This window comes from Leptosomus discolor, chromosome Z (genome assembly GCF_034619465.1).
Source record: "Leptosomus discolor isolate bLepDis1 chromosome Z, bLepDis1.hap2, whole genome shotgun sequence".
Classification (NCBI taxonomy): domain Eukaryota; kingdom Metazoa; phylum Chordata; class Aves; order Leptosomiformes; family Leptosomidae; genus Leptosomus; species Leptosomus discolor.
The window spans coordinates 64,725,519-64,747,919 of record NC_141419.1 but is presented as its reverse complement, the minus strand read 5'-3'; the positions used below and the strand labels follow the sequence as shown (position 1 = coordinate 64,747,919).

The window sequence follows — 22,401 nt, the reverse complement described above, 5'->3', positions numbered from 1 at the left end:
TGTGTTTCGTGGAGAAAGAGGAAGAAAATGTTAATGCTTGTCAAAATGACCAGCAATCTCCTCTTTTCCCCTGATTCTCTTTCAAATAAAAATGTCTGCCACAACATTTGGTTGGTTTGTCTGGGTTAACTGTAAAAACACGTAGTCTCTTGGCTTCTCTTCTCATGTAGTAGAATAGAGACAGAGCTCATCCCAGTGTTATGTGGATCAGAAACAATTAAAGATTGCAGCATACCTGTTTTCCTTTCACTTCCAATTTGCCTTCTAGCACATCATGGATTAATGGAAGTGTGTAGTGTTGAAGGATCATGTACATGCATATGTATCGCATTCTTGTTGACATGGAGACAGAAAAATTTTGGCATCAGTACCCCCTCTTCATTCCCAGGCAACTGTTTTGTAATTAATCATTAGAATTAACTAGAAAATTATTTGGCTGAGAAGCTGTTTGCTTTTCATTTGCATAGTAACTAGTGCAGTGGAGACTTGGTCCAAGCATAAAGATCTTAATGGTAACATACAGCAATTATATCTGATAGGTCCTGTGGTTGTCCATACATACGCCTGCACCCACACTGCATTCCAGCCCTACCAAGCTCGTGAAGGTTTTTTTAAAAAGTGCTTTTATAACATGCCTCTGAATTTTGTGCATATCAATTCCAGAAACTTGTGTTGACTGTGGATCAGTTTCATCCCGTTCCTAGACCGCATCACATCAGTGTTAGGCCTTTGACTGTCAAAGTGCAATTTGACTTTTGAGACCTCGAAGCATTTCACCGCTGTGCAGGCTGTAGTATTCCCAAGGTGCTGGAGGTATTGAAGTGCTCTTTCTCACTGTGGTGTACTCAAGGGAATAAATACGGCTCTTCAAAACGGTGAATATTCAAATCCATTAAACATTTGGGTTTTGGTTTGTTTTTTTTTAAAAATGTTTGCTTCCCTCCTGTGTAACTAATTAGTAGGAAGGATGCCAAACATTGTAGCAAAAGCATAGCCTAAGTCTTTGAGAGCATCAGTGTCATGTTTTTACAAGGCAAGTCTGTTGTTTTCCACTTATGAAACATTATTAACCATTTAATGAAGCAACTTTAAAAGTTGCTGGCAGCTTTATTGCTGGGTACTGGTGTTGCACTCTGACCCATCTTAAATGGCTGGTGAAACAGTCTGTAGCAATTAGATAATTGTTTCATCAAAATATGATTAAATCCAAGTGCCTGTAATTGATGCTTCCTGTAAGCATTTTTGAAACAGGACTTTAATGAAAGCAAATATACGTTCTTGCTGTTCCCAATATTTGAACCCCAAAGGGAAGAAAATGGAAAGCAATTAAAGCAACAAAATGGATGTTTGTAATTTAACATTCAAAGCATGTTTTTCTTTTTCTGTTAAATTCTAATTTAATGGGGAGATCTCATGTTCTACTTAAAAAAACCCCTGCGTTTGGACTTTGTGTAGTTGTTCAGCTCTGCTTTTGGCCCCAATGTCTTCTGTGTTCTGAAGGCTCTCTGGGCTGCATTACTCTTCCAGGCATGGTCGTCTGTGTAGCCCTCAGCCATGGGATGCAATATGCAGAGATTCACTGAGGGGGAAGGAGAGTTGGTGGCCACGTTAATCTGATAAATGTTCTGGAAAGCATGCTCACTCAGATGGAAGAGACAGCCCTGCCTCTAAATGGTGCTGCAGCTTGGCTTGAAGCTGCAAGCATCTGCACATGAGCCCAACTCAGTCGTAGGTGTTTTCTACAGGAAGTGGCAGTCACTTCTGTGCTGGGGACTAAGCCCAGTTTTCATGCATACAATTTGAATTGAGAAAGATTGCGTGCATCTTTTCACACCGGGGTGTGAAATTCAGCCCAGGACCAAGGAAACAGCTCCTACCACTGAACTCTTAATTAGTTTTTGAGTCTTTGCCAAAGGTAAAGCTCCATATGCTTTTTGTCACCACTTCTCCAAATACAGAGCAAAGTGTATTATGTCTGAATAAAGATGAAATAAAAGAGGCAGAACTTAAAAGTATTTAATTTTACAAATTGGTTGAGCACTGGAGTAGATTGCCTGGGAAGACTGCTAAAGCCATGGCATGAGGTGTCTCAGAACAGGTTAAAGAAACATCCTGCAGGGGGGAAACGCAGCCAGTGCAGGGGGGCAGAGGAAGACTCTCCAGCAGTTTCCCCTTGCATGAGGCATGCCTTACTGATGAAGCTTTTCTAAAGCAAATGAAGCATGCAGCAGCCCGGAGATGGTTCACTGAGGCACAGTGAACTCTTAAGTGGCTGAAATGAGGCATGAGTTAGAGAGGGTGGGAGACATCAGATTACACAAGTTCCAAAGGTTCAGACCCAGCTGTGTTTTGATGCAATTCTGATAACTTGCTGATGTCATCAGTCACGGAGCAGTGTTGCTGCTTGAGGAGACCAGCAACGATGCAATGTTGCACAATCAGGACAAGGTTAAAAAGTGCTACAGCTTTTAGCAATCTCAGTTAGGCTTCGTAAATATACCAAGCTACTGTTTTGTGGTATTCGTCTTTTCAGGGGAAAAGCAGTAGGCTTTCTAGAAAGTGATAAGCTTAAAGTATTATGCATTTGTGAAAGCTCAGATTCCCCCTTCGTACACGCTATTAAAGTGTATTAAAGTTTTGTTTCTCTTACTTGAAGGGGCTAGCTGAGCTCTTTGGAGAGCAATGATTGACTGCAAAGACAAATACAGACAGATTTATATTTGAGATCGTGGAAGCTGGGGGTTCTGAAACTCATAGCTTGTTGATTGCAGCCTTTGTCTCTGTGGTAACAAGAGTCATATCATCACCTAGAACATTTATCATCCTTTAGGTTTCGGCATAGTCCAAATTGCTGGTACTTGAGAGACTGGACCGTCCACAGCTGGATCAGACAGTGCTTAAAATATGGTGCACAAGACAAAGCCTTATACACATTAAAAAATAAGGTAAGTTTTTACAAGGAAAAGCCGAAAATTTATTTGATCAGCTTTTTTGAGACAAGCTGGCTTACCTGGAATTCCTACTGTAGCCAGGTCCTGTAGACTGTGGTTTTAAGTTCAGATATTTCTTTGTCAAGACAAAAATTAATGTTGCACTTGAATTTTAGCTAGAGCTCTTTCTTTACTGCCTTTATTTCCTCTTCTTTCCCAGGAAGCTTTTTGGTTTTATACAGTGTTGGTGTCCAAAACATGCTAGATGCAGGAGAGGCAATGCTCCTCCTGATCCCAAAGGCTGAGATAAAATGGCAAAACAAATGCAGTGTATCAAAAGTTAGAAGGCTTACATCACAGGAGCCGTGCTAATCTCCTTGTGTTGCTTGACTAACTGTCACATTGCAGCAGTATGCAGTGCCATGGTTCTGATCTTCCTGATACCTGCAGTGCTATGCCTGGGAAGATTTGAACAGCAGACTTGCACACTGATTGTTTCTTTCCTTCTTCTTTTCAGGTTCAGTATGGAATTTTCCCAGATAATTTTACATTCAATATTTTGTTGGATTGTTTTATAAAGCAGAAGAAATACGAAGGTAAGAAAATACGTACCGATTCTGCCTCCTTAGTTGTGTGCTTTTATATCTGCAGAGCCTTTCTTTGAATTAAAAGCTTCATATTTTCCATATTTAGCCATATTTTCTCTGAAGTCACCTTAAAAACATGTCCTCACCTTCCTTTTCTTCATGTTTATATCTGTTTCTGTTGGGGTTTTATTCGTTATATAATTTCAAACACACGCAGTTCACATTTTCTGCTGTAATTAATCCCATTCCACATGTAAATCAACTTCTCCAGCTTTTACAAGTCTGACTTACATCATAGGAGTTATTAGTGACAAATACAGTGTTAGAAGAGTTGAAATGCATGTTAGTAGAGTTCATCTTACCTACAGTTAGCTATTCAAAAAGCTACATAAACTGTCTAGACTTTCTGTCACTGGAGAGAGTCAGCTATGCTGAGTTGCCATGTTGAGGTGCCCGTCTTTCACTATGGACAGTTTAAGTGTGAGGATGAATAATCCTCTCATGTTTGATGACATATATTTAAGATTCTCATGTCACTGCAGGTTTTCTGGTACTGTAGGCTTGCAGTGAGCCTTTCTTTGCATAAGCCTCTTGTAAAACAAATAACTGAAAGGGACAATAGAACTGCAGGACTTGTCTGTAGGTTTTATCGTTAAGGTTTTGCTAAATGGCAAATTAATACATATATTTATTTTATTTTGAGAGCCCCTATATCTGTGAATTCCCCCTTATTCCATGCATGTTTCTTTTCTGTGACAGGCTCAAGGCCTTTTGTTTAACAAACTGTCCTTCCTGACAGGGAGTGTCAATGAACTCCCTGTGGACCTCCTCCAGAGCACTGTTTGCTGAATACAGTGAGTGCTGTGGGTGATCTGTGACAACATTTCTGCTCCATTGTACTCTCCTGTCACTTTAAGAGCAGTGAATTTAAGCCAGTCTTCTCCTGTTGTAATATAAAGAAAAGAACAAAGTCATTTTTAGAGGGTTTTTTAAAAGATGTTAATGATTGAAGGGCTGAGCAAAGAAGAGCCAGTTGAAGAGTGTAGAGCTAAGATGAGTTTGGAAAGCTCCTTTGCTGTTATCTCATGCTATTCAACCCATTCTTCCTTCTTGTAGTGTGTTTGAATAACCCAAACGAATAAGGCTAATTCTCTACATTGTATTCTATATAATTCTATAGTCATTAGAAAGCTTTAACTTTCTCCCTAACTACTTCAAAACATACTACAGCAATAAAGTATCAGTGAACATGACTGGGTGTGAAAGGGAGCTGTGTAAATTTGCACTTGCTGATTATGTATTGTTTTCCTCCATAGATGCTATGTCAGTAGTAACAGAGATCATGCTGCAAGAAAATTTTGATGAATTGTCAACACAGCTTCTTTCTCTATATGTTTTATACCAGTACCTGGCAACCAAGTCTGAACATAAGGTAAGCTGACCACACTCGAAGTGATACACAAGGCCTCTGTTTCTATGTGTCATGGTGTAGTCAGTTGGGCATTCAATCTTAAATATATTTTATTTCCCCTAAGTTTACCTGGAAAAAAATAAATACTCCATGGTTTTTTTCATTATTTTTACAGCTGCAGAAGAAAGAAAAAAAAGACAAAATATAAAAGCTATCAAATAACTTGTCACCTCTTTTGCTCCTTTCTCTGAGGGGGAAGGTGGTGTTGGGATTTTCAGATGTATGCCCATTGGAAGGCTATGAAATGACATTTCAGTTCAGTTCAAAGAGCTAACAGTTAACACAACAAAAAAATGTGTCACCTATTGTATAGGACTCTGTTAAGGGGAGCATTGCTCACCTGTAGAGCTTAGTAATGGTGATGTTGCAGAATTATGAAGTATTTTCATTAGGATTTTTACTATCCCGTTTAGTTTTGCATGTATTGTTTCTGGTATGTACTTGTTTTAAAAACTAAATTGGTGACACCTCTCCTGTCTCCAAGGGTTAGGGGTTTCTTATTCACATCTCAGTTGCTTAAGGCCAACATGACACTTAAACCTCTTGGAAGTGGCATTGTTATACCTTTGCAGAAGTAGCTCAGTTACGTATCAGCAAAAGTCTCTTCCATGTCCATCACTTTAGACAGCTACTTTTCGTGTAGTTTGGCACAAGCCTTCAGTAGGATGTTGTCTTCCATAAGGAAAATGCTTGAAGCCTCCATTTATCTTACATGAAATGTCTTCCAAAATGCATATTACGGATGCCTTAAGGTTTTACTCAGTTGGGTTGTAATTTCAGTTTTCACTATAGAAAACACATGTGCATTTGCCCTGTTCTGTGTTCTCCTTTGTTCCTGGAAGTCAAGTATGCTTGATCACTTGTGTATGAAAAGCAGAAGGACCAAAATCTCATTTTCCCATTTTGTTCGTCCATGTTTGTGTATCCTCACTGCAAAGACAAGCGCTTGTTGATATATGTAGCATTTTGTGAAAGCTGAATATGCAAGCAAGGGTGGTGTGGACATAAGACGCATTTAAGCCAAGCATATTTATATAGCTGTGGCTTATGTAATACACATTTTGAAATAACCTCATCCAAAGACAGCAATAAGCCATATTTTTATATGTATACACTGTACAGAGTACCATTCAATAGCTCATAATGCTCAGTACCAATTTTCTGTGTTAGATTTAAGAAGCAGGGCTACACAGGGTTATGAGATCTGCTCAGCTACTCCTGAAAGTTCCATTCTCTTTTCCCAGGGTGTGGGACAGGTCAGGCAGTGTTGTTTGCGGACAGGCCCTTGGCTGTAGCCTAAGAGTCTGGCAGCCTGATGAAATGTTTTTTAACTTTGAGAGCTGAATCTTGGGCAATCTGACTATGTTAGTCCTTGGTGTGTATAGCAGTGGTGATAGAGAGCTTCCATTTTTCTGCTCTTTTCTGCACTACTGAAAGCGTGACTGGTCTTGGCATTCCCCAGAAAGTTTGCTCTCTGACTGCTGCAAACAATCAGTATCCTTACTACCTTCCACTGCAAAGGTGTTAAAAGAACCTAGGCAGCTAAAAGCCGTGTTTTTCCAGTTGTATCTGGTTTTCCTGTAACATTCAGACGGAATGCTGAGTCCAGCACAGAACATCCCTGTCTCCTTGTATCCCTTTTCTGGGTAAGGCAAATACCTTGCCTGGTTGTCAGGTGATGGTCTTTTGTGTCAGATGATAACTTGCAAATTCTTGTAGCACCTGAATGGAGACACAAAAAAATGCCATACCTTGAAAAGACATCTCTGAATAATGCATTAAAACAGAAGGTTGAACCTTTGTGCTTTTTAAGACTCAGTGTACCTTGGGGAATTTTTCAGAAGGCTTCTTCCTTTCACCAGCTCTATGTGTTTCAGATCCTAAGGTAATAAGCAAGACACTGCCACAAAAAAACATATGTTAGAGAGTCAGACTTCCTCCAATCTATTGCCTTTTATGGCTTCCTTTTCATAATTTTCTTAGCAGCAGAAGTTGTTCAACTACTTTCACTTGCAGTAGAGACATTTATCCTTGATATTTGTGCTTCTCTGGTCTTGAAAAATGTACTGTACCAAAACAAAATTCACACTGCCCTTGTGGTTTAAAGTACTTACTGATTGGGTGCCCTTCTTTAGCCATCATTGGTGGTCTGGCTCAGACAGCTGGTACTTCTTTCTAGCTGACGAGACAGCTGTACTCTTAATGCTGGGGCATACAGTGGTCTTCGTGAGTTGCACATGTTCTCTTCACGGTGCGGATTTTGGACTCAGAGCAGCCATTACCAGCATGTTCTTCTCTCAGCGTTTTCCTGTTCTAGTGAGAGATAGTGTAGCATGTATCTTACCACATACTTAAAAGAAAAGGCTGCTCCTAGTACAGAAGCCATGTAATTTTTTTCTCCAGCAGTGTTAGCCTGAGGCAAGTGGTAGGACAGAGACAGAGCTTGTAAATCAGTGTAACCTTCTGTCCTGAAGTAACGCATCGATTGACTTCCATGCAAAATCCCAACCACTCACATTTCACTGTCTTCTGGAAAGGGAGCTGTTCCTCAGTATAATGTGTACTATTCCTCAGGATATGCATACCGTAACTCTGAATAGTAGACAAGTTTAATGTTTCTTTATTGCTAAGACATCTGATGAAGGGCACGTATGCTGTCTTTGGCTGCTGCCATTTCATGTTTGTGTTTGGCAAGGAACACTCACTTAATTTGCATTATTTGCAGTGGGAAGAGGAGAGAAATCTTGGAGCATCGCTAGTGCTTACGGGTCTAACTCAAACAAGCACTGTGGGCTTTAGTTCCCAGCTGTATGGCTATGCATTCCTTGGTAAGTTTTACCACCCTCACAATCTTTTTTTTCCCTCTTGTCTTCAGTGGCTGAATTAAATTGTCATATTTGCTTTATTAAAATATAATTAAGGAGAAGACTAAGACAGAAGGCAGAAATAGTGGAAGTAACAGTTTCAGAGTTAAGATTGAGACTGTTTTGTAAGCCTGGAGGGCAGAACTGATTTGAATGGTATACCCTTTATCAAAGAGCTTTAGAACCTCCTTTAGGGCTCCCTGCAGGTCTTGACTGCCATGAAAGAAAGGAGTTCTTAGAGAACAGTAGGGTTGGTTTGTTTGTGGACCAACAAATTAAAAAAAAAAAAAAAAAAAGGAAAAGTACAAAGTTCCATAACACGAATTTAAGGTTGTGGACAACAAACTCTTTTTCTAGTTAGTGAGCTTCTTAAAATAATACTAAAATCTCAAGAAGTTCAGAGAGAAGAGCCTGAAAAACACAATATTTAGAACATTTACTACTCACTGTAAACTTAATGTTTCTGTTGTGAACAGCAGCTAGCAGTGCCTTTATCCTGTACTTGTTCAGGAGTCCTCACTGCTGATGATATGCTATATTGTTAGAGAGCCTTTAGATCAGACTATATCCAGAAATGGAGGGAAGGGGCATGGAGTCAGTAGTTCTTTAATTTCCTCTAACCTTTAGAGGAATATAGTTTGCTCTACAAAATGATTATTTACTTGGAAGTAATGAATTAATTTAGAATTTCTGATTATGCAGTTGTTCCATTACTGCATTATATTTTATTCTAGGATTTATTAGGGGTAATAAAAAGTGGGCTTGTTCTTAAAATGTGGCCTCAAAATGCGATGTATAGTGGCAGAGTTAGAATGCTGATTTGGATTTATCATGACCGTAAAACATAAACCTCATTTTCAGTCAAAAAGGGGGATAAATGTGAAAATTCATTTGAAAGCAGGATTTTCCATAGAGCTGTAGTTTGTTATCCAGTGGAGATACTGGTACAAATCAGGACTTTGCCGTCCAGTTGGCATTCAGTTTGGAGTGTTTTTATGTCATATAGATTGGTTGAGTAGTGGCTGTATTTAAAAAAGACACTGTTGTCTGTGAGCAGTAGTACTTGTTCCATGACATTGACATTCAGTAGATCAAAAGCTATTTACTATTATGTCACACATTCCACCGTCTTGCCAACACTAATGGAACCGACCTCTCAGAGAGTGAAAGATGTCTATGGGCACAGAGTGACCTCAAGCACCTCAGCTATATTTAATTTAGCCATAGTCCATAAGCTTTGTCTGTGCACTTATTACCTTGCTTTTCCTAAACTGTTCTCCTCCATATAAAGAAAAGTAAGTTGTCTCATTATAGAACCATAGAATTGTTTAGGTTGGAAAAGACCTTCAAGATCATGAAGTTAACCTAGCACTGCTAAGTCCACCACTAAACCATGTTGCCAAGCTCCACATAGCCAGAGTGCAAATTAAATTGAGAGCTTGCATACAACTTCCATAAGCTATACTGAAGTAGTGTATCTGTTACAGTGACGTGTATCTGTTACATTGACAATGACAAAATCAAATCGTTAAAGTGACAGTCATTGTAAATTAGTGCTTGCCAATTGCAACGTGGTGTACATTTCCTCTATTATGTAGGAGTTTGGTGTTCTCTATTAATTCCTGTCAGAAGAAAAGCGACATTGTCAATGGTGCTGCGCATCACAGGTCCTGCTACAGTCAGTGAAGACCTTGTTGCACAGTATGTCCTAAATGAAGAGCCAAGATTTCATTTTGGCAGGTGTCCCATTTTGGCTCCAACAGAAATAGGGGTACTGAGCTTAACCTCTAACTAGCCAGAGCATGTACTGTAAATACCATACAGTGTGGCCGTGACACATGTGAGTAGACCCTGAAGGCCACAGAGGTGAGTCCAGACGCTCAGGTTTCATGCATACATCCTGAACAGTCAGTGAGTGAAGACTGAGGAGACATTGTCTGAGATCTTCAGACACCCTGCTCAGAGCTGCCATTATAACTGCCAAATGACCAGAAAACCTGACCATTTTTCTTCTTTTCCATCTGGACAAAATTTCTGGGCATGGAGGGGAGGGGGAATGGGGAGGAACCAGAAACAAACAGTCGTGAAGTTGTGCAATAAGAAGGCACTTTAATAAAATAAGGTAACAGCAGTTCTGTCAGAGCAGCTTTGTAGAAGTGTGCATTGTTTTTACCAGAGAAGCCAAGACACTTGCCATCACTTCTAAAGAAGCAAAGCCAACCTGTATGGATTCCGTTAAGCCTCAAATGTTGAAGTAATAACGCTAAAGTATATTTTTTATGACAGGGAAGGTGGAGTTGAATAAAGGGCTAAGAGCTGTGTACAATCTAATGCCACTGATGTGGACACCTGGATACTTGAATAGAGCATTGCAAGTGATGGAGAACGTGGCTTCATTGTCAGGAGACAGCAAAATCTGCAAGGAAGCTGTAAGTACGAAGGCTATGACCCACTGAACAGAGGGAATTTTATACTAGCCAAACTCTAGTAAAATCTGTGAATTCTGTGCCTTGCTAATGAGAAAGGGCTCAGCAATGTTTCAGAGGTCTTTGGAAGACAAGAGAAGTAATGTTTAGAACAGAACCACTGCTTTCATTTGATGAGCCAGGGATGATGTCTACTTGTGTGTCCTTGAGAATGGGTGTCTGTTGTTGCCACAAACCATTTAAGTATGTTTCCTAAGCCTTCCCTTCCCTATAGAGACACCTGGGTCTGTATCACAGGAGGCACATATCTGTGAGCATAGGAAGACACCTTTGTTTCCCACGCTTCTGAACTCACTTGGAGACATACTTCTTAGCAGTGAGGATGAAATACCACATCTTGTTCCTTTCTTGGCTATTTCCATATATTCTGTACCCTCTGAGACAATGTCCTGAGTGATACTGCTCCAAAAACAGTACAGATTGGTTTCTGGAAGGGTTGTAGTGCCCTCAGTTGGGGAGGATGGATAGACTTGATCCATCTGTGAGGTCAGTACTAAGGGTCTTGGGGCTTAGGAATGCTGTGGAGCATCAGGGCTCATCCTGGAATTGGTCAGCTTAGGAGGAGTGACTTAGGAAACCACCACCGCATGGGCTGGAGCATAGAAACAGTACCTTCTCTTCTTGGAACTGTTTCCTGAATGTGTCTCTGGTGAGGGGAGTCTCCCTTTTGCTAGCATCATTTCTAGGCTTGCAGTGTCTGCAGTTCCCTTGACAAAGGCCAGGGCACTGCTTAGTAGGTTCTCCTGTCTATTGCTCCGTGCTCGGAAGCCACCCTATGTAATACTGGACAGTCCAAGGAGGGAAGTATCGCATCTACGACTTCCACCATTGGATTTCCATCTTCAGGTGTGTGGTTTGGGGGATTTTTTTCCTTACTCCAAGTCTGAAGAACTCAGCCTAATACATTTGTGATTTTTTTTCTGCTTACAAACCCTACACAAATTAGAGAACTCCTCAGTGTGCCCTGTGTTGTAGATGAACATCCTAGTGTTGAAACAAGGCTGTATCTGTCTGTGGTACAACAGGTCCCTAGAAGATCCCATTCTGTGTACTGATACTGTAAAAATAGTAAACGTTAGTAATGTCTAGCAATGCTTTCTTCACAGAGACACTTTTTAATTTGTTCATTGAACAACTAAGATCTTATAAAATAAGTTTGTTACTGATCACTAATGCCTCAAGTGTCTCTGTATAAATCTAGTAGTACAGCCTAAAAAGCAGTAATCATGAGAGCCACACAGAAACTTCCCTGAAGAGGTACTTGGCCTCATTTGGACTTGAGGTAGCAGTATATAAACAATAGTGCAAGTCACGTAAGTTTCACCAAGCTGAGGACCAAGAGCAGGCCTGGATGGATTATTGTTATCAAAGTAATTTTTCTCTAATGCATTTTTGTGACCCCAGTGCAGAAATGAAAACAAGGAAAATATGTTGGTCCATATCCTTATCTGGTGTAAAGTAATTACAGTGTATTGATTTGCACCATCTGACCCTTTTTACCTAAATGCTCATTAAGATTTTACTATTAAAATCCATACAAAATATTTTTAATTACTATTTCCAATTAAAATGCAGTATTCCTGAGGGTGAAAGACAAAGAGCGCTGACCAGGTCAATATTGGGGTCAGTCAACTTCCACTGAATTCAGCAACAGATATGATGGGAACAACCTCAAGTGCTGTAAACCCTTTTTTCCTGTAGTGTCCTGGGCCTCTCTTGCACAGTACTAGGTCGACCATTATGCGGTTCTAGTAAGTCCGTATCATAGCACTGAGAAGTACAGGCTGTGTTACAAATCATTGTCCTTGCCTGCCTGCACAATCACAGAGTTACTGGAGAAAGACACCGCGCTGCTTTGCTTGGTTCTTTTCCAAAATATAATACTCTTTTCTGGCTGAATGAATTGCATTATCCAAAAGCGAAGTGTTCAAATGAACATTTTTGACTGTGCAGTTTCGATGTAAACATTTTCAAGTTATTTGCCCAGTCATTATCAGTCACTTACTTTTCTTTCAGGCTGTAAGCTTCTATTAATTTCTGACTAGAAAGGTGTCTCTTTTCTCTGCCATTACTATCTAAACATAATAGAAATACTGTTTTAGTATTATGCTATATTGTTTAGCTGTGAACAAGCAAGACAAGTTCTGGGTTTTTTTCAACTGTCTGAGAAAGTCTCTAAATGAGTTTATGTATTTCCAAGCACATAGTTATTATTTCATTGCTTATTTGATCCTGTTTCAGTACTGCTAGTTTAAAGCTTATATTTTGGAGTCAAGAATGTTACTTCAAATAAGGCTCATTTTTATTCCTTTAACATTATATACTTATGCTAGGAAAATGAAATTGTAAGTATCAAGATCCCTTTTGCTTGGAGAAAGCATTACGGATTCAAAGGTTACACAGAGTTATTTCATCCTGCTGATAAACATTCAGAATTAGGATTCATGGAAGCATAACAACTCATTGCGTTTGTGAAAGCTGAACTTTAAAATTCAGGCAACCTGCATCCAATAATTCCAGTAATGGAGATCATGTTATTCACAAAACAGCAGCATCCACGTAGCAGTTCCATGTTTTGTATCAGTAATACATACAGAAATAGTTTACCAAGTTCCTTAGTGAAGCTAATGCATTTTTTTTGATAACTGCAATTGGATTAGGAGATGGTGGTTCTTCTACTACCTCAGAAGACAAAAGCCTGAAGAGAACAGAGGTGTCACAGGTTAAAAATACACCCATACCAATATATTATATCCCTACATTTCCATTTTTCCTGTTAAATTATCAAGCTAATGATAGGAGTGAATGTTCCTATTGCTGAACAGGTGATTTCCCTGCTTCTTTTCACCAAAGAGGTGTTGAGATGATCTATCAGAGGTATTGTTCAAACTTGCCATAGTAATATCTTGTTTAGATGTATCTGTGATTGTGTATGATGCTAGTGCTCTTATCACTGGGACAACCATTTAGCATTAGTATTTATGGTCAGATGTCAGGCCAAGAGGAGACATTAGCCTAATGCCTGACAGATCTGCAAATACCAGTCAGCATCTGAGTCATGGGCAGTTTTACTATTGACAGGGAGTGATGGAGTTGTTCTGTTGCAGGAATTTAATGTCTAAACTCAAAGGTCCCAAGTACAGTACAAAATTCTTCCAAGAATAAGTCCCATATCCTTTTAGAATTTAGTTTTCTTTTTATCATACACAGAAGTCATCTTGAAATACATGGTAACTCACAAAGTTGTTTGTCAGCATAACAGCAGTGTTACTCAGATTGTATTTCCAAACTCTTTATGCTAACAATGACAAATGTAATTGTTCAGATTGTTGCTCTGGAGACCATTTTGCAGTCTGTCCTTGAAGCAAAACCTGGTCCAGAATCAACTGAAGAAGTCAAGGAATTAGAGCAGAAGACACAGTGTGCAGAATCAGAGGAAACAGAGCAGTCTAAAGTACCTGAGTACTACAGCCGATTCAAGGTAAGAGATTTTAATTTGTCTAAATATTCTAAGCTTAGTAGATCTCCATAATATATACTAGAAAATATATATGCTGGTTTATTATGGCTCGTAGACTGATAACCCTTCAGTGCATCAGGAGTCCTACCTGGCATTTTTGAAACTGATGTCACCTTAAATTTTCACTTCTTCAAATAGGAAGCAGCAGCCTACAAAGGCATAAATGCTCAAGGCCACTTGTCTTTTGTCTGTCTGCTGGGATTTTATCTTCACTTCTCATACATCAAAATGATAAATCCAATCCTGTTTGCCAAAGTGGTATGTCATTAGAGATCCATTATCTGACCTTGTGTGGGCTCTTGCTCATTAAAATAAATTGTAACAGGCATGAGACCATCCTGAATTTATTGTCCATTTCTGTATGTTAAAATTAAGTAGGAATGTTGCATCCTATACTTTCAGTCTGGGGAATTAAGTAAGGCTGTATCACCTCCCTTTTATCTTTGGGTTGTCACACTGATGATAACAATATGAAACACAAACAGTAGTTCATTAGGGCACAGCTATATAATTGCATTTTTTGATCATCTCATAGCTATATAACGAGCTCATTTTATTTTATCATCTTTGAATTGTGCTGTGGTAAAAAGCAAATACCCCAGGTTGAAACTAATCTGGCTTATAGTTCCAGGAGCAGTACTCTTTCCATAGCTCATCAGTTCCCTTTGTTGCCATCACAACCTTGGATGGTTGATCTGGATACAGACCATTGTTCTTGTGAAGAAATTTCAAAAGTTGAAAGACTAGTATCCTATGGTTTCACCTCACATACAAACACTTTTCCTTTCCTTAATTTTTATTTACATAAATTATCTGCCGCTAATCTTTAGATATTAAACTTGCTTTGTAGGCATTTAGAACTTTTTAATTAAAGTGTTTGGGAATCAGTGAGTGCTCAGCATGTGATAATTAATGCCTAGATGAATTACAGTGAATTAGGTAAACACAAGTGCCCTTTGAAGGAGAGAGTGAGATGTTTTTATGAGTCTCTCATTGGCTATCCGTTGTCTAACCTTGAAGAAAATAATGCAGAGTGCTCAAAACAAAGTCTAAATGTCAAATTGAGGACAGACTAGTGCCAGGAGGGTAGCTTGCTTCTCACCTCAACCTTTCCACAAGTTCCATAATTAACCCCAGTTCAGGCATTTGGTGGTGTGGCAGTGAGTGCCCTGACTTTGAGCCCACAGTCCCAATGCTTAGCTGTAAGCTCTTGCCAGAAGAGTCTGAATATAAGAAAAACATAGCCCTTGTGTGAAGTCTAGGCATCCAACAGTAATTTGTGTGTAAATAAGCCACAATTTCTGGTTGTCTGGATGAGAAAAGGAGCTCACAAGTCAGAATGCCATTCCAGGTATGCCTGAAAGAGCTCTTAGACAGCTCTTAGACTCTTCTGTTAAATGCATTAGGCCAGCAGCAGCCAGTCTTCCCAGTTGAACCCTTGGACACCTATGGGCATGGTTCAGGGCAGAGAAGTTCACTAGAAATCCGTAGACATCTGAGGGAAGGTAACAGCTGTGAAGCAGCCTGGTGATGTTGGCATTCACAGCTGCTGTCCCAGCACAGATCATCTGCCGCTCTTGTGATGTATCCCTGACACATGATTTGCACTTCTGCTGCTGGAAACACTTCAGTTGCACTTTGTCCAGCCCTGCATTAGCCAGTATGTCCCAGTCTTTTTCGTTGGGCTTAATACCAATTGCTTTTGTCTCCTGCTTGCCCAGTTCTCTTTTGTAAGTTGTACAGCTGGGTATGAAAGGGAAAGCGTGTGGATTTGCTCCAGACATATGCTTCCTGCCTAAAAGTGTAGCCTGTTCTGCATGGCTTTTGTACACATACTCGGACTCCATGTCTCATACCAGCCTTCGGAACAGCCATTTGTGGAAATACCTGAAAAAGCCATGGCAGCCTAACAGATATGATGTGTGAGAGGCAGCTCGTCCTTCACTGCAGCAAACAGGACTTGAGGGCATTTGACTATTTCCAGATAAAGCCTTTAGAGCTGTAATTTAGACTCTCTGTCTGACACTGTCATTCCTGTTGTAATTACCTGTTTTCAGATCGCCTGTGCTGAGGCTCACTACTCAGTACAGTGTTCCTCAGGCAATTCCTTCCATCTGTGTCAATGATCAAGCATTTTGTCACATAAATGCTGGGAACACCCTTTTTAAAAGCAGTACTCCTTCTCTAGCTGTCTGCATGCAGAGCCCTGGAGAGTGCTCATAAAAATAAATGGTTTAGCCACTTAAGGATGTGCCTTTTTGGTACCTGCAGGACATGGAGCCTGCTGCTTTCCTACATCAGTTTCCCTAATGTATCACAGCAGAGCAGAGAAGATTCCAGTAGTTCAGTGGTACCAGTGATGGCTTAGGAGAGAAGCCCTGCTAGTTTCCAGTTTGTTGCCTTTCAGTAGTTCAATTTTGTACTGCTTGGGTTCAGTGCATAAACCTCCTTTTCAGCATATCCTTGGTAGTGGTTAGTGTGGAGGTTCTGCAGTATCTAACCCAGTTCTGTTTAAACTGAGTATCTAATCTGTAAACGTAAGTATAGTTGTCGGGTTCCTTCCCTAGACCCAAGCTATATGGTCTCTTCATGTTTCTTACTGGTGCATAGTATACTTGTTGACATCTCAAACAAAATAGAGATGTATACACATAAATATTACTGAGTTTGGGTTTAGTCCATTAACTTCAGAGCTGTTGGTTTTGTTTTCATTCTTTATCATAAAATCAAAAAACGGAAGCAAATACCCAAGCCCCTCAACCTGCATGGCTAGCATTTTAAATCTTTAATCTGCTGTCTGTCCAATGCAAACCTTCAAGGTTCTGCCAAAACACAACAAAGCCTGCAGTTGTGTTGGCTAAGGCAGAGGGAAATGGAGAGGCCTCAGAGGGGACATGATACTTTACTGCGTAAGAACAAGACAGCCTCAAGACAGGAGCTGAGAGGCAGTGCCTTTGCAGACTATTGCCAGCAAGGGTCTGGTTTCCTTCACAGCGTATAAGCTTCCAGTGATAGCTGGAAGTCTGGGTATCTGCATGGCCCCAGAACTGCCGTTTGTTTGGAGGTGAATGGTCCCCACATCTTTCCGTCATCCTGTGATGCAAAACAATAGGCTTTGTTGAGAGGGCACAGGAAAGATGATGGCAGGGATCTACCTTTCTTTAGGACACGTACTTAATTTAAACATTTCTGCAAGTGCTGGGCTCAGTAAAATGATTTATTTAAAAGAACAATCAGAAAAATGTGTTGCTGTCTAATGAGTGAGCAAGGAGTAAAGAATCTGCCAGTGCCATGTCATCTTTCTCCCTCAGGAAACTCCTCCTTGGTTGTATATCTGCACTTCTCAGGCCATTAATCAGATTGTTAGTGAGCCATCAGGCTGAAGAATCAAGAAAGACAGAAATAGTATCACTGAATGATTCATCATCTTAAGTGAATTAACATTTTTATGCCGTATGAAATCTAGATAAGTAAAGCTCAAGAAAGAAATACTGCACAGTTTCTTACTGAAGCTCTGCTCTTAGTTTCAGTGTAGAATGTCCCTGAAAAAAAGAGCCCTTGCGTTAGGCTGTTGTGCAGTTTGTGTATGCTCAGTCAAGCCTCAGATCACAGTAGCTGTTGGGAAGAAAAATCATGTGAGTTACTTAGTATGCCGTTAGCAAGAGAGTATTTAAAGTGATGTGCATCTGTTGAGAGGGATGCTAATGCAGGTAGTGTGGAACAAATCATTCAGTGGTTTTGAGGTAAGATAGAGAAGCAAGGTGTTTATGTTTATTGTATTTACCTGGTCAGTTGATCTTTGTTAATGCCAGATCACTGAGCTTGGAAAAATAAAGAGAATTTCAATGGTTAATGAAAAGGAAACTTCACTGTTTTAGTTTTATTGCTCAAAATACTCTAGAGGTTAGCATTTCAAGAAATGGTACCCACAACCATAGTTGAAACACTTTGCTGGTATAAAATAGGTACGTGGCCTGTAAAGCCCAGCTAACAGAGTCAAACAGCGATGTATTGGTTGTTATAGGGAAGTATTTTGTGGCTGATTATTTTGTGACTGACTGGCTCTCTCCTTCTCACTCCCTGCCAAATCCCTTTTTATGACAGGAGCTGTACTCTAAGCTGCATTCACTTGGCAAGGTTGAATCTGAAAGCCTGTTAACCCTGACCACCGAACTTGTCAAGGAAAAGCTGCCAGCTTGTGAAGTGGAAGACATTGCAAAACATGAGCAGAAGCTAAAGGAGTGGGAGCAAGAACACGCACTTCTCATTGAGAGAGAAAGAGAGATGAGAGAAAAGGCTAAGCAGGAAATGGAAGCTAGGAAGCAAGCTGAAGCATCTGCTTAGTACTGGAACTCAAAGACTACCATAGTGGAATGCATTCCTCTGTCAGTGAACTGAAGTGCTCACCGTTATTAAAATTTCACTTATATCCTGCTGCAAGTGTGACTATATGTGACTGTTATATGCAAATTAAACTTTTCCCACTTTGCCCGTTTCCTGAAGTAAAGCACATGTGGTTTAGAAATCTTCATCCTGTATGTGATGTATTTTCCTCCTACCATCAGCCAGGTGGCAGGTGGAGACAACACAAAGAAACAAAGGCAGAAGAAGTAGCTTGCTTGTGATGAAAGGTGTAGAGGGAGGAGGGAACAAAAGAAGAGGGAAGAATTTCAACCGCAAGTTGTTTCAGTAGGGGTTTCTCACAGGAAAGAATGCCTTGGCTACTCTGAATTTCAGACACTAAGAGGATTAACGTATTTTGATTGCTTTTTCTTTTCCCAAACAATTTGGAAATTTCAGGCTACTCTACATGGAGTTGGAAACCTAATTTTAGACTTTTAAAAAAACTACTTTTGAAGAATTTCAACCTAGTGAGTCAGCACTTGTACATGCACTCAGAAGTGCCTTCCCTGTGAGAAAGTTAAAAATTTCTGATTTTACTAGTGCTGCTCTGCTCTGTTTTTGAGGTCAGTAGAGAAACACACATAATTGCCTCAGCACACACCAAGGAGCCTCATACTGCAGTGCAGTTTCTTTTATATTCTGGGTGCTGTTTTGTGGGGATTTTGGCCTAATTCCCTTTTTGTCTCAGCTGTGAACACGGTCCCATGCCCCATTCTTCACATTGGTGAAACAATGTAGCTATTCACACAGAGCACAAGGAAATGGCAAGGGAGGAAAGGATCATCCTGCATTGGTTGTGGGATGTCGTCGGCATTCATCCCTGCTTGCATTCCCTGTCACCACTGAATCTCATCAGCTGCAGCCAGTGACTTTATGCAGCTCATGGCAGGGCGAGTTCCTTGAAAACAGGGAGACCCGAGCAATGGCCCTGCTGTATTGCAGCTTGTTCTGGCAACGACAGTGTTGTCTCTCTGTACTTCAGCACAGAGTCTGGTAAGCATTTCCAGTTTGTCATGCACCTGTCTAGTCTTAACAGTGATAAAACTCGCATCACAAACACACTGTAATTCCGTTGAGAACACGCTGCAAATCTGTGAGGTGAACTTGTTTTAAGTGTAGGAAAGCATCTTCTGGGCATACACCAAATATCTCCCTTGTTCCCAGCAAACACAGTCAGAGCCCCATTGCTCTTTTGCATCCAAGAATTTGGCAGTAAGGTCCTTCACCCCACCTTGTCAGCGAGTCACATAGTTTCTCTAATACTGCAGTAAGTGCTGTCTCCAGGTACGTGGATAATTTTGTGGTTTGGCCTGACTAAAGCAGCAGTGAACTTCCCTGAGCAACTTTTCTTGTCTGCTGAAGTTTTCTTCTTTCTTGGTCTAAATGCTTTCTGATTACTAAGAGTTAGGGAGCCGTAAGGGAGAGTAGGAGGCCAAACACACTCTTAAGAACAATTTCCTTAGAACTGGTGATTTAAAAGAGATTGTCACTTCTAGTCCAGCCACAAGAGACTGAATTGTCCCTTCCCTGACCCCATATTTCAGTTCTTCAGTATCAGAACATGAGTTGTGCCTCTAAAGGTTCACAGTCACTCCTGCATCCTGGTTCCTTTCTTAGCTTCTCTCTACAGCCAGCACCTCTCCCTCCTGGGATCTTTTCTACAGCACCACAGTTTTAAGACCCTCCTTGCTGACACGTGGCCTCTAGCCACTGCAGTTGCTGATCCTGTTGCTTATGAGACACTGTTTGACTAGACCACAACAGGCACTCCCACATTTCTCCTTGTTTCTTCTGGCATCTGTTTCTTGGGAGCACAAGGAGCCTTTCTGGCCCCACCTCCACCCTCCTTCACCCTGCTCTGTAGATAAAGCCAGGCTGCTAATGCTAATGAGCTCCAGCAAGCTGAGAGCTGCCATGCCCCCACCCCACCCCCAACAGCATATTTCACTTCCCTCATGACAAACACCCCTTTCCATTTATTTAGACTTAACTATTACAGCAACAGAAAAAAAAAAATCCTCTAAGCTCTGGGTAGCCTCGTAATGAATATTACAGGTTGCCTCCTTGTTTTGCTCCAGACCCTGTTGGGTTTGAATGCTCTGAGCCTAGTGCAAAGCCTAAACTTAATATAGACACAACCTTTGCCTTCATCCGAATCTCTTCCCATATCCCCCTCTGCCCTTAGATGACGGGGTTTTCACTGTCAAATGCTTTGCAGGCAGCAAAGCAGGTTCCTGGGGCCAGGTGAAGGACACCAAACCCAAGACCTGTGGCAGAGGGTCTGGACCACTTCTGGCTTAAGGAGCCAAAAATTTTGCCAAGTCCTCTCATTTGTCTGTCCCCTTGGTTTCACCCTGAGTGAGAAACAACTTCTGACACTTCCACCAGCTGCACACCAGGGCCCCTCTTCCCTCCCACTCATGCCACAGCCAAGTATTTCTCCATGGTCCAGTAGCCTGCATCTTGCTTCTCCCTGCAGGTCTCACTGCTGTCTCATCAACAGAACCAGCTTCTGCCAAACTAGTGGTTTCTCACCTAACGAATCCTCACATTTCCCTCAAGCCTGTCTGCACCTTTTTGAATTCAGAAGTCCTCATTGCTGCTTCCCCTTTGACTTCACCCTTGATCCCCTTCAAGTTCCTCCCATATATCATCTCACATTTGTTTCTTCCCCTTCTCCAAGGCAGCTGGCCATGTCTCTTTGCCCCACACTCCCATCTCAGACAGCAATGTGCCCACAGATCTGCAGACAGCAAGGAGCCTGGGTTACTAAGCGCTCAAGCACCCTGAGGTTTGAGGCACCTGGACACAGTTCAGTCCTGAGTCCGGAAATGAATTAGCAACTGGAGCTTGAGGTGCTCTCCTCTGTGGTGCTCTGTCCTACCTACTAGCTTTGAACAAGGTCAACAGTGAGACAGACGAATTGTGAGACAGGGTAATTCACAGACCAGTGCTGTTCTGGCATGTGTTCAGCTTCCTAAGGCAGACATAGACAGTAGGGTGCACCACAAACACAGTGGCACGAAAAATCAACTAACTCAGCTTGACTTACCTGCTTTTGTCCTTCCCACTCCAGGAAAAGTAAGATAGACTTGACTGTTCACCCCCTCGCATAAATCATGTTGCACACACAACCCAATAAGCACTTCCTCACTAGGACACTCTCAAGCATTTTGAAATGTTGCTTCTTGCTGCACTGTTTCGGACAGCTGCCTAGACCTTTCTGTATGTCAGTAGGACTGGCAAAATATTTCCTGCAGGGGACAGACCAAAATCTTTCTTGGTAGTAACACTATCTCCTTTTTTGGATCACCTCTCCCAGAACTATTCCTTCACATCCTGTTTTCATTTGTGACTACAGCTGTGATTTGGATTAAAGCTATTGCAGTTTCTCCCTTGTCGGTGTGTATCTAAATCACAGGAGTGCATCTTCCTTTGAGAAAGTTTTTATATAATTTCCCTACTCATTATCCTGGTGTCTGTATTGCTAAAGGCAGAGGAAAATCTCCCAGTGCATGAAGAAATACATTTGCATGCACAGTCACTGAGCTGTGCGTGCCAACAACATGACCAGCGCCTACTAATACCTGGCTGTGCTGGCACTTATGGTACAGTATTGCCAGACTTAGACATGCTAGGCAGTGTTAACAGCTCTCCCAAGTGTGGGAAAGACCCTTCTTTAAACAGTACTAGCCAAAAGAACCAGAAACTAGTACAAATGCAAAGCCTGTTTGATATGCTGGCTTGCATTCAGCTGCTCTTAGGAGAAAAAAACCCAGCACTTTAAAGGTTAAACCTCTTCCTTTTAATTCAAAAAGCAGCTTCTCAATTCAAACACATGGCAGACACCAAATACTCCTGCTGATTAGGCAAGCAAATATGTAACTCTTCCTCCCACAAGTGTCACTGGCAGAACACTTCCAGCGAAGAACCGAAGGTCATTATCCATTATTCACAAGAGGAAAATTACATATTTATTCCCTTGCAGCTCAAATAAATGTCGCCTGAAGCCTGGCACAGATGGGCCCTATTTATGGTAACACCTGACCTCGCCAAGGTAAGGTTACTAGATGCTTTCAGACCTGGTCAAATGCTGTGTCCTACACACAGCACTGGTATTGAGCCCCTTCCTGCAGGTT

General features: G+C 41.1%; 1 protein-coding gene across 5 annotated transcripts in view; it reads left to right on the top strand.

Moving 5' to 3' along the window:
- Nucleotides 1-18,292, top strand: part of MRPS27 (mitochondrial ribosomal protein S27) — a 49,608-nt gene extending 31,316 nt beyond the window's left edge. For 4 of the 5 annotated variants that reach the window (XM_086479460.1, XM_086479458.1, XM_086479456.1 and 1 more), the window contains 7 exons: nucleotides 2,831-2,945; nucleotides 3,448-3,526; nucleotides 4,834-4,949; nucleotides 7,714-7,816; nucleotides 10,139-10,281; nucleotides 13,664-13,819; nucleotides 17,963-18,292. In XM_086479460.1, coding sequence (XP_086335586.1) covers nucleotides 2,831-2,945; nucleotides 3,448-3,526; nucleotides 4,834-4,949; nucleotides 7,714-7,816; nucleotides 10,139-10,281; nucleotides 13,664-13,819; nucleotides 17,963-18,202 — 952 coding nt within the window. In that variant the 3' untranslated portion in view covers nucleotides 18,203-18,292. Of the gene's footprint in view, nucleotides 1-2,830; nucleotides 2,946-3,447; nucleotides 3,527-4,833; nucleotides 4,950-7,683; nucleotides 7,817-10,138; nucleotides 10,282-13,663; nucleotides 13,820-17,962 lie in introns of all 5 variants that reach the window. The other variant, XM_086479457.1, reaches the window with a different exon arrangement.
- The last annotated feature ends 4,109 nt before the right edge of the window (nucleotides 18,293-22,401 follow it).